At 47.8% G+C, this 12885-nt stretch overlaps 1 protein-coding gene across 1 annotated transcript in view; it reads left to right on the top strand.

Annotated features, from left to right (window-relative positions):
• The window catches only part of SNRNP200 (small nuclear ribonucleoprotein U5 subunit 200), a 983530-nt gene that overhangs the window by 244376 nt on the left and 726269 nt on the right, over positions 1–12885 (top strand). Inside the window, exon 6 of the mRNA XM_069619090.1 lies at positions 8984–9082. Coding sequence (XP_069475191.1) covers positions 8984–9082 — 99 coding nt within the window. The remainder of the gene's footprint in view (positions 1–8983; positions 9083–12885) is intronic.

Below are 12885 nucleotides of genomic sequence, written 5' to 3' on the forward strand. Positions count from 1 at the left end.
ACCACCCCACCCTCCTCCACACCCGCTGCCACTCCCCTCTCCAAACACCAAGCCAGAGGAGCACGATGGCGAACCACTCACCCTAAAACCACTCATCCCCTGAACCCCACCCCTGACCCGCCAGCATTGCCCACACCCGCTCCCCTCACTATCAGACCTGGCACACCCCACCCGGAAATCACCCACCCACCGCCTTGCCCTCATACCCCTGTCACCTTCCCCCCCCCCGACCACACTCTTTCCTCTCCCTAAAAACTGCGCACCTAGCCCTAGCACGAACCGAAGCTGCTACCCTCTCCCACACACCAGTCGCAGCAAAGAAACTAAAGAGGAAACGCGCCTGGTCCCCCTCAATCTCTCAGCACTCCTCGCCTCCCCTGTCTCGACCCACCCCCTCTCTCCCGCATTCTCTGCCTTCCCCCGTGGCCTCCCCCTTCCTGAAACCCCCCGCCCACACCCCTCCCTCAAATCCCCCAACCCAAATCCGATCATCCTATCACACCCAGCCCCGCCTGAAACCTGCCAAGTTTTCTGCCTGCCCACTATTCCCTTCTAGCATCACTGACCTTGCCGCCACCCCCCCCCCCCCCCTCCACTCACTCTGCCACCGCCACATCCCGGTCCAGCACCTAGACCTACCTTGCCCGCCAATGTGTGCTGTATCCTATTTAATGCCCGTTCCGTAGCAAAAAACAGACATTGCATCTATGACCTCCTCGCCTCTGTCAAACCAGACCTAGTTTTCATCACTGAAACCTGGTTCTCCGATGACTTTGGCCCAATCGCTAGTGAAGCCTTTCCCCCTGACTGCTCCCTCATCCCACTGAACCGTCCGTCCAGAGGAGGTGGGGTAGCATTAGTCTTCAAATCTCTCTTCCGCGCCCCGATCGACAACCAACCCTCCATCCCATCCTGCGAATCTCTCCTCATTAAACTTTCCCTCTCCCCATCGCTCTCACAGATTCCTAATAATCTACAGGCCCCCTAGCTACGATAGACAATTCGCAAACAACCTTTGCGACTCAATCGCCACCCTCCAACTAAACCATCCCAACCTCACCCTCCTTGGTGACTTCAACATATGGCTCGACATCCCCACCAACCCTATGACACACTCCCTGGTTGACGGTGTAGATGCAATTAATCTCCAACCCCACATAAACGGCCCGACTCACTACAAAGGACACACTCTTGACGCCATCTTTAGCTCCAACACCCTGATTCATTTAAAGCCCCCCCCACCCCAATCATCTGGTCCGATCACTTCATTCTCTCGTTCGCCATCCACTCACCTGACCCCCTTCCCGTACTTGCATCCGAACCTCCGAATTTACGCAAATGCTGGAAAAAAACTAACGATCACCCCGGACCTAGCCGAGGCACTCCTCCAATCTCTACCACCCACCTGCCTTCCCAACAACCAACTAACCCCTGAGGGCTTTGACTAATGGCTCAACGCATCTCTCCTGCGACTCACCCCCCCATGCAAACGATCAACCCGCTGCGGCCCTTTCCCCAGATGGTTCACTCCTGAGTTGAAGACCACTAAACGACTTTACAAATACCTAGAACGCAAATGGCAGAAAGAGAAAACCCACGAGAGCAGGACCACCTTGGCCCATCACCTATATCAATACAAGGCCGAAATCCGGAAAGCAAAAAAAGCCCATTACAACACCCGAATCCTAAACTGCAAAAACCCAAGCAATGAACTCCACAAAATCATCTCAGAATTCTCCAATCCTGCTTGTAATACAACCATCCCGACCGCCACACAATCACTGTGCGACTCATTCTCCCTCCACTTTCACAACACGGCTATCGAAAGAACAAAAACTCTAAACACCAAGATGGCTCAACTACAGCCACCGGGCAATCCTCCGCCCGTACCGGCCAGCCCTGCAGCCCCAACCTCTACGCAACCAACGTTTGAATCCTTTAGTCCAATATCGCCAGAACAGTTTCTCAAACTGCTATCTGCCCGCAAACCTTCTGGTTCACCACTGGACCCCTGTCCAGCCACAACCCTTAAAGAAATGTTTGCTTCCACTTGCGCAGGAGAACACGCAAGATCTATCATAAATTCCTCCCTCTCCTCCAGTATCTTTCCCGACGCATTCAAAACGGTGCACGCCAAACCTCTAATTAAAAAACCTTCGCTGGACCCTCTCGAGCCCAAAAACTACCGCCCAATCTCAAATACCAGGTTCCTTGCCAAACTCATTGACTGAACCGCCTACTCCCAACTAAATGCCTTTGTCGAAACCAACAACCTCCTAGACCCAGCCCAATCAGGCTTCAGATCACGTCACGGAACTGAAACCACCCTAACCTCGATCTGGGATGACCTTAAAATGACAGCAGACTCCGCGGGATGCGCTGCACTAATCCTCCTCGACCTATCGGCCGCCTTTGACACGATCAATCACTCAATCCTCCTAGACCGACTCCACTCAATAGGAATCCGTGGAACCACCCTTAAATGGATAGCCTCATTCCTCAAAGACAGGCACCAAATAACGACACTCTCCAGCTTTACCTCACAAGCCCGACCAGTCGACACGGGAGTCCCTCAGGGAGCATGTCTATCCGCCCTCCTTTTTAATCTCTACCTGATCACCCTCCCACCAATAATTCGTTCACACAACATCCTGTGTTACAACTACGCCGACGACACTCAACTAATTCTAAAATTCCTGAACTCGAAACCCGACACCCGACCTGGCATCCTGCCTCCTTAACATAGAACTCTGGATGACCCAAAGCCACCTCCTGTTAAACCCCTCCAAAACAGAAATCATGATTTGCGGCAACCTCAATCTTCTTCCGCACCCACTACCCTGGCCACCCGCCATGGGCAACTCACCGACACCCTCCAACACAGTGAAAAATCTTGGATGCACCCTAGACTCCGACCTAACACTCACACGCCAAGTCAACAATGTCTCAAAATCCTGCCACTACCACCTCAAAAATCTTAGGCGCATCCTTCCATACCTCTCATTTCCCAACAGAGTCTCCGCGGTCCAATCAATTGTCATATCAAGACTGGACTACGGAAACCCCTATACCTCAGATTTCATGCCTACCAACTAAACCAACTCCAAAGAGCACAAAACGCGGCAGCCAAAATGCTACTCGCGCTCGGTCCAAGAGACCACGTATCCCCAGCCCTTAAGACACTGCACTGGCTTCCAGTAGCCCGTAGGGTAGCTTTCAAAACCTTCTGCCTCTCCCACCGAGCACTGCATAAAACTGGACCACAATATCTTCAAGACAAGCTAATACCTTATCACCCCACTCGCACCCTAAGATCAAGCTCAGCCGGCCTCCTAGTAATCCCTAAGACACTCAGCCAGGTTAGGCAGATCATCATTCTCAGCCCTAGCCCCAACCCTATGGAACTCGCTCCCACCCCACATCCGCCTAACTGAAGACTTAACGGCCTTTCGCAAACTACTGAAAACCTGGCTCTTCCGCTAAAACTAACCAGCAATTGACCGGAAGCAAGAAATGTACAACTAAATAAAATCGAATGTAAACCATAAGACAAACAGTACCAAACGAGTAATGTACATCAAAACAGTGAAGTGGATAATAGGAATAAATCATCAGGAAACTAGGAGATCTGAATCGATGAAATGATCTTAATGAATGAGGAGGGAACTTAATGAATGACATAGACGAAATATCCAGAATGGATGTAGCGTATAGAACAGATGAACACACTAAGTGGAACGGTGCAAGAGTGGTAGAATAGACAACTAGAAAGATCAAATGAATATAGTGACCAGAGGAAATAGATGAGCATACTAGAGGCAATGAGTATACAGAGTGGTTGTGTGCGGAGAATGGACGAGCGTGTAGAGATGAGTACGTGTAGTTGACAAAAATGCGAAAACAGAAAAGCGAACAGATCACAGGAGGGCGTAGAACAGTCGACTAATCAGAACGGACGAACGTATAGACTGGGTGGAGGTCTGACCAGACGAATGTGTAAGAGTGAACGAGCATGTAGAGTGGACGAGCATGGGGTGTGGATGGGTGTGGAGAGCGGATGGGTGTGGAGAGCGGATGGGTGTGGAGAGCCACAGAGCGAGTGTGGAGAGCGGAGGAGTGTGGAGAAGCACAGAGCGAGTGTGGAGAGCGGAGGAGTGTGGAGAAGCACAGAGCGAGTGTGGAGAGCGGAGGAGTGTGGAGAAGCACAGAGCGAGTGTGGAGAGCGACTGAGTGGAGAGCGCTGAAGCGTAGGATGCAGTTGAGGGCGGATGAGTGTTCTGAAACAGACGAATATGTGGAGTGGACGTAGGAGTGGCGCGGATGAGCTGATGGAGCAGATGATTGTGCGAAAAAGTGAATGGGTGGAGTGGATGTTGTGTGTGGAGCGGATGAGTGTGGTGCGGATGAGTGTTGTGAAACAGATGAATTTGTGGCACAAACTAATACACAGATGAGTGTCTGGAACGGATGGACACGCAGAGCAGACGAGTAATTTTGTCAAGCCAACGAGTAGTATGTTGTGCCGATGTGTGGGTGGACCAGGTGATCGAGTGTCTGGACTGGACGAGTGTCTGGACTGGACGAGTGTCTGGACTGAACGAGTGTCTGGACTGAACGAGTGTCTGGACTGAACGAGTGTCTGGACTGAACGAGTGTCTGGACTGAACGAGTGTCTGGACTGAACGAGTGTCTGGACTGAACGAGTGAGTATGTGGAGCTGACGAATAGTATGTTGAGCGTATCAGTGTGTAGTCTGGATGAGTGTGTAGACCAGATGTGTATAGAGCGGTTGAGTATACAGAGCGGATGAGTGCTTAGGCAGACAGTTCATGCGCTGGGTAGACTGGAGTGTGTGCACAAGAAGGACAGGAGTGCACACGTATGGAACACATGAGAGCATGCGTGCGGTACACTGGAGAATGAAGGATAATCTTGAGCACACAAGGTGAACCAGAGTACATGAATAGGTCGAGCAGGCATGAATGTGTAGGACAATCCTGAACGCCTGAAATGAACGGACCTGCCCGCTCGGAACTGCGTGACATACATAATATGCTTTGGAATGCAGGGAACATTTGAAAAAGAATATATATCATAACACACCCCACGCTTACTCTCTCCCTTACACCATCACTGAACTAGAACACAGAGATACTATGACACCATTCGGTATAACTGTTCTCATATCTACATCTCCCGCTCACTCCCCAACACTCTAAGTAAACATTGCTGCTTTCACACCCCCCAGCCAGGTGTTCTCTGCCGGCCTAACACAGCCACATTCGTCCTGGATAAGGCCAGCCAGAACGAACACATACTCCAGATCTCTCAACCACCACACCTGCCGCTAAGAAGCAGCTACCACTTGAATTCCATCACAGCTGCACACATACCTGGTGTGCACACGTACCTTTTGACTCTCTTCTCTCTCTACTGACCCGAACTTCGGTTCCCGAGGGCGTTCAACCTACCAGCGCCTTCAGACCATACCAATGGTATATAAGGCGCTATATAAATGCAAAATAACATAACATAACTCTCCATAGTGTCTTTTTAAAGTTATCTTCTCTAACAACTTATTGTCAATAAGTGCCTGTTGTTGCTGGGTTGCCCTAGGGGCTCCCCTTTTAACTTTCTTGTGCTAACCTTGAGTGAACTACACTTCTCAAGCTTGGAAAGGATCTTTGGATCCCTTTTACATTTTATTCTGTGAAGCCAGCACACCCCACCTTATGTGGAGTGCTGGGGAGATGCAATGTATCCCCTTTCACATTAAAACTGTAACAATTCTGTTACAGTGACAAGCTTACCTTCAGTGGCTGGTTGCATTGATACCTTGTATTAATTTGGTGCACCTTTACCGTGGGCTTTGTTCACAGCTGCAGTAAAGGCACCCAAGGGTGCTCATTTTACCAAAATGGCCCTGGTCTTTTTTTGCCATTTTAGTGTTTCTTGTCGTTTCTTGTTACTTTGCCTGACATCCAGGGCGGGAAAATCCTTTGTGATTTTTTTTTTTTTTGTCTGTCTGTGAGGGCAGGAAGCGAGGAAGCGGGGGAATAGTCCAAAACTCCCCAGCCCTTAGTCTTACGCCTTGCTTGAATGGGGACAAATCCCAGTGGGGGGGGCTGGCTGTCCTGTCCTGTCACCTCCAGTTAGGCAGAGTTTCAAGCACTTTCACTGCGAGAGAGAAGTACTCTGTCTCGTTTCGCATGAACCTTTCAATGAAGAAAAAAATGCAGCTGGTGACTTTTGTTCCTGGCAGTTCCTGCAGATCTCGGTGTTCCTGGGCATCAGTCATGGGGACAAGCGTGAGGACGTCGGGGGACTCCTGCACTGGGACTGGTTAAAAAGCTCACAACTGGCAAACTTCAACTCCGGTGGCTGTAAATAACGCACACAAGCTGGTGTCCCTCTCCCTGGTTATACAGTTTCCTGCACCACTCTGAGGAAACCCTCTCCGAGATAGGTGTCCAGGTGGCTTACTGTCGAGTTCATTGGTCCCACCAACTCAAAGGGCGAAGTTGTAATTGCAGGGTTTCTCTGTCGAGGTGAACTTGGCAATTCGGACCTGCAGCAGGGCTTCACCGGGCAAACCAATGGTCCAGGAGTTGCAGCAGCCGTCCTCTTAAAGCTCGTCTTCGGTTGTTTCATTCCAGCGGTCGACTCTGCCTTCCAAGCCAAGAGACTCTCCTTTTATTCAGTTCTCTCCCATTCATTCCATCCTAGCTGTCACTCACCCAGCAGGGTGGCTGTCCTTGCCGGACATTCAGCCAGCCAATCACCACAGAGCGCATTTGGGTCTCCTAGGAGACTAAGCACAGGGAGTTTCGGGCACCTCCCTTACTTCCTGCCCACCCCAGACACTGGCGCCAGAGGTGGTCTTCACTCCAGAAGCCCGCCAAAGGCGAATGAACAAAGAGACCAAATCTGGTTTGGCGCGCCAAGACAAACTCCAGAAGGACCTTTCCACAAAGAAATGGCAAAAAAAGACCAGGACCTGTTTTTACTGAGTGGGCTCAGACGCCATCTTGAAAAACATGGCTCCCGCGATTTAACCTTACCGGAGCTACGAATAGTTTGTCGTAAAACCACTGCCACCAGCCATTCTGAGAGGAAAGGGTAGCATTTGACTGCTACATGAGTATCTGGACAGAGGGGATACTAAGTAACCCCTCCAGCACACTATTGTAAGATAGGGTGTGCTGGGTCTAGGATTTTTAAAAGACTAGTATAGTCAATTTCACTTTACTTACTCTGGGAATCAGTAGTTTATCCCAGGGAAGATAATTAAACCTTGGGAAAGCCTTAAATGCTTCCCTGTGTCACTGCACTGAGGGTGCTGTGTGACACAAATGAAAAAGATGCCTATGGAGTTGGTTAGACTCCATAACCAAAAAGAAACAAACACCAAAAACACATTGATTTGAAAAGTTCAAAGTCCCAAAGTTTAGCAAAAGAGCTGGAGGGCTCTAAGGTGGGAGGAATTGGCACATTTTGAGAATTCTCCCTAACAGGCGGCACCATCCATTTTTTAAGCGCTCGTCACAGGAATGTGCCTATTTCAAAATTCCACTGGTGACACAATTTCTGAAGGGTTTCACTAATGTGTTCCCTGCTTCTCCTTTCCAGGTTCCGGTTTGGGACCTTTAATCTGGTTTTAAAATTCCTAATGTGTGCTCCCTTTGAACCTCTGCACACATGTACTCTAAGGTTATTAACCTTTAAAACCATCCTATTGGTAGCTCTGACATCAGCCCGTAGAGTGAACGAGTTGCAGGCTCTTTCATCCAAGCCACCCTTTAATATCTTACACAAGGATAGGGTTGTTTTAAGGGTCAAACCTTCTTTTTTGCCCAAAATCATTTCTGCTTTTCATTTATGTCAGAAAATTGTTCTACCGTCTTTCTATCCCCCACCACCTCATCCTGGTAAGGAGGAGGAAAGACTACATAGGTCAGACTCCCGGAGAGCGTTAAGCTTTTACATTTCAAGAATGTGTAAGTTATGAATTGATGACCAGCTCTTCATCGGATATACAGGACACAAGCTGGGTCAGGCTGTTGCCAAACCTTATCTAGATGGATAATTCTGGCAATATCCAAATGTTACAGGCTGGCAGGAAAAGACCCTCCTGAAGGTTTAAGAGCTTGTTCCACCAGGGTCATGGCTACATCTACAGCCCTTCAAAAGGGCGTACCAATTAGAAACATTTGTGAAGCGGCAACCGGGTCTTCCATCCACACGTTCACTAAGCATTATTGCCTGGATTCTTCCCTTTTGGTCAGGATGGTACTTTAGGAAAGGCAGTCTTTCACTCTGCCCATGAAAATGTATACATCATAATTATACTCCTTCCTCCAAACCAAATACTGCTTTGGAAGTCTGTCAAAGATGAGGAATACGTGGGAGGACAGAATCCATTCGAAGAACAAGTTACTTACCCCAGGTAACATTCTTTCGACTAGATGTTCCTCCAACGTATTACTCATCGCCCTCCCATCCTACCCATCAGTAGAATTCCCGTGCTATTACAGCTTCCGTTCGATCAAGGCTGAGCACGATCACTCCCGTGTTTAACGGCTATCTTTGCTGTTAAAGGGGAAAAGCAGAATTGAGGCCAACGGGCACTGCACGTGCTAAATATGTCTTTGATGACATCCTCGACGGAGGGCTTCAATGAACATCGAATCGATGCACAGCGCCGTCTGTCAACAACTAATTCTTTGCCGGAAAGCTGGACAACAAGTGTCAAAGATGAGGAATACGTGGGAGGAACATCCACTGGAAAGAAAGTTACCTGGTGGTAAATAACTTGTTCATCTTGGCCCTAGAAACAATGCATAAGAAAGATCTCTAACAGACGAGTTTCTTACTCTTTGTCCAGTTTTCAGTATAAAAGTAAACTTCATTGCATAGCGGTCATTGTTAAGTTTTGGTTGCATTACATAACTTGCCTGACATTCTTGTTTTCTATTGTTGACAGGAAGGAGATGAAGACACATTTGGGGAGGTGCGAGATGAGGCCTCTGATGATGACTTGGAGGGAGATGAGGCTGTTGTCCGTTGCACACTCTCAGCTAATGTGAGTGGCAAAGATTAAAAACTGGGAATGCCCTATTAAATAAGCGAGACACATTGCTCCATGTTTTACATGTGTGTGCTTCTGTGTGTAAATGTGGTACGCTACCTTTGCGGTGCAGTTTCTGCTGGTTTGCATCATTTGTTTGGGATTCCTAGCAATGGCATGTTTTGCTATATGCCTGCACTGAGCTACATTATTGTTAAGGGGTTTTACAAAAGTATGGTCTGAGACAGCACTCAGGAAAGCCCACCTTGGGTCCATTCTGAACCACACAAGGGTTTGGTAAAATGCCGAGCAACTAGGCTTAGTCTAAGGAGAGAGGTACAAGGAACTCGGAGCATACACTTTGTTTAAGAAAACACTTAGAAGTTATGCACGAAAATAGTTATTTGATATATTCAATAACGCACACTGTTGTAACTCGAGTCCAGTGAGTACTGTAACACAGTAAAACAAAAGAACACTAGCAATATTCTTTGGAGAATAAATTGGTTGTAGTCACACTAGAATAGCTTTTTCACTAACAAATCACACAGTAAAACAATTTCAAGCCTATGCAAACATTTCCAAACTCTTAACTTTTAGTAACTTTTTTCCTGCCTGTCTTAAAGAGTCCAACCCTATCTTCTGAGAGTCTCACAATGTTCAGAGGGGCCACTGGGCCACCAGTGACCAGGGATTGGGCCAAATAGGTGGGAAAACGGAGTACAAGGTTCAGAGTGGCAGAGTCCAACAGGATCTCTTCTTGGTTTTGCAGGTAACGTCGGTTTCACAAGTCAAGGAAGTTAAGAGGTTTCCTTGAAGGGTTGCCCCAAGGACCAATGTCCTAAGACATGTTTAGAGTACAGTGTGTTGTCCACCCCAATGTAACTCTATGGAGACCTGGAGGGGTGCAAGATGCAAGCTACCTGCAGACCCCAGGATCACAGAATCAAACAAGCAGACTCCAGGTAAGTTTACCACGAGTAGGACAATTTCCTTCAAGTGAAGAACAGTTGCTGCAGGACGGTTCCGGCTGTGAGGCAACAGCATACTGTCACTGGTTTCTCTGTCTTGGTGAGAGAACAAAGGTACTTTCGTGGATCTGGCGACGGCTCTTATGCAGACGGATGTCCAGCAAAGGATCTTAGCTATTCTGGCTTGTTGGTGCCTTGTTCAGGCTTGGATTAAGGATGGTTGTCCCGACGGTAGACTTCTTCTTTTCTCGGTCCTCATCTCTGGTGAAGGGACTTTGGGAATCTGGCTTGAGTCACTGCTGGTTTAGTAGGATGCCCACAAAGTTCTGGGTGAAACTGCACTTCAGTCTACGTCACAGCTCTTCCAGGGATGGCACAAATTGTAGTTCATCTTGGGACTGGTTACGCTCGTCAGTCTAAGGGATGAAGTTGTGTTCGGATCTTCCCTGTCTCTTAGAAGTTGAGGATCGGGACAGCTGCGGTTACACAGTAGGCTCTGGTGGTTGCTGGCGGCGTCCTTTTTCGTGCTTCTTCGGAATGTTCTGATCCTGTATTCGACTGAGTTTCTGCTCCAGGACCTCGGAATGTATCCAGGAGTGCCAGCTGAGTCCACCAATCCTGGCCCATGCACTATAGAAACTTAGAATATCAGGGAGTGGGAGGGTCCAATAGGGACAGCCAGCCTCCAAGTTCAAACTGGTTATAGTCAGCCACACTGCTGGGCAAAGAACAGGCGAGTTTAGTTCACCTCTGCCACTTCCTGTCCTGCCAGTCACTTGGAGACCCTTCGCAGGCTTTCCTTAGGCAGCACAATGAAGACAAAGGAGCCAGAGAATCCTCGCCCCACCCAGAAAGGTAGAAGAACACATCAGAAAGGGACAAGTCATCTTGTTAAGGGCTTAAAGTACACCCACCATTTTGGGTAAATGGGGCCCCTTGTGTCCCCTACCGCAGCAGCAAAGATAGCCTGCGTCAAAAGTCCACAAAAAGTCATTCAAAAAGGTACTTTGCCACCAGCCTGAACAGGAAACTTGTCACAGTACCGAAAAGTTACTGGAGAGATCAGAAAAGAGATGCATTGGATTCTCCTCAGCACTACATATAAGGTGGGGTGGGATGATCTTGCTAAAGAAAATACAGGTAGGATAGAAAACGATCCCCTGCCTTGGTAACTGAGTTAACCAAGGGAAAATACAGAAATACTAAAGTGGAATATCTAGGCGTTCCTAGCCAACACTGCACAGAAAGTGCTGTGCTGCTTTAGTAAAATGTAGATGCCAGAAAAGTTGCTGGCAAGCATGGCTCCAAAATGAAAGACCAAAAAGAGGTAAAAAGGGTACCCAAAAGCTGAGTAAACGAATGAGTCTGGGAAAAGGTTCCTACTCAGAACTAGTTATAAACCCATTGGTTCAGCGTAAAGTGCTGGACTCGTAGGTGGAGAGAATATCACACAAAATGGAAAATCTACTCTTAACAAGCATCTATTCCTTGCCCAGTTTTGAAGTGCTACACTCAGATTTGGTATGCTACACTGTTAGGCTGTGTCATGTGTAAGGTAGGCATGGTATCACAAGTATGACACTGACACAATAGATTCAATTTCAAAACCTTTATTCAATTTTTCAGGGGTTTGGAAAAATTCTTACTTTGGCCTATAGCTAGGATGGGAGTAGTCTCTACCATCAAAATAATAAAGAAACCGTCCTATTCAGTCTGTCAAATCAAAGATGGCCTATACCAGGGTTGCACAACTGGTTTTCTCAGAGGGCTGAATGTACCTTTTTGAAGCTGCGTACCGTGGGCCAGATTACTAATGTGTTGCATGCAGAGGTTGAGGGGTGACCACATGACATGTGAACGGGGGTAAAGCAAGGAAAATGAAACGGAAAAAGCTTCTTGGTCATGAAGGTGGTGCCCCCGGAAAGTAAGTACTGTGACTAGGAAAAAACTGAATTAGGAATCCGGTAATTAAGACTCCCAATCTCACCCATGTTAGGTTATCGCCAGCAGATAAAAACTTCATTTACAAGTGCAGAGGGCTGCAACACCATTCAGTACCATATATTTCACCCAAATGAACCGTGTTTCTCCAGCATTGGATCTTTCATATATTCAGATGCTTGTATATTCCCCGTCGTCCGACTGGGAATCCTCGGTGATAAAAATAATTATTAAACATTTTTTTTAATATACATACATTATTCCATGGTGAATGCATGTAAATACCCCATTGTGGCCTATGAGCCGTTCTATTGTCTATTCCCTCCACCTCACTTTGGTCCTTTATGGCCCCAACCGATGAGGTGGCAGGGCTTAAGCTCTGCCCCAGTCAGCCATCTTCAGATTTTTCACTGCAGTCTGACAGAGGGAATCCTCCAGCTCTCTGAGCTTTCTAATATTTTTCTCCTTTTTTGTGTAGTATATATTTTCTTAATATATTCTACTGTTTTTCTCCTGCTTAGGGGCTATCTATTCTGACCTTTTGGACACTGAGAAGCTTTTTTCTTGCCTCAAATTCGTCGAGTGAATATTCTCCTCAGCATGGCTGAACTTTAAGCTGCCAATAAGCCTTCCCTGTTCAGGGACTGCACGAGGTTCATGAAAAAACTGGTTTACATGAAGGATCCACATGACCACTGCATCTAGCACAGCGAGTAGGAGTGCTCGCTTTGACATCCGTGCAGAGCCTGCTGACGCAGGTTTGAATCCCGGCAGGGCCTAACTCAGCCTTTCATCCTTCCAAGGTTGATAAATGAGCACCACACACCGTGAGTAATAAGCAGCGCTCAGGTACCCGTAGGTTCGTAGCGCTATATAAATGCTAAATTATCATCTGCTGCCTATATC

Source organism: Ambystoma mexicanum, chromosome 10 (assembly GCF_040938575.1).
Source record: "Ambystoma mexicanum isolate Mex_15411 chromosome 10, UKY_AmexF1_1, whole genome shotgun sequence".
In the NCBI taxonomy this organism is placed as follows: Eukaryota; Metazoa; Chordata; class Amphibia; order Caudata; family Ambystomatidae; genus Ambystoma; species Ambystoma mexicanum.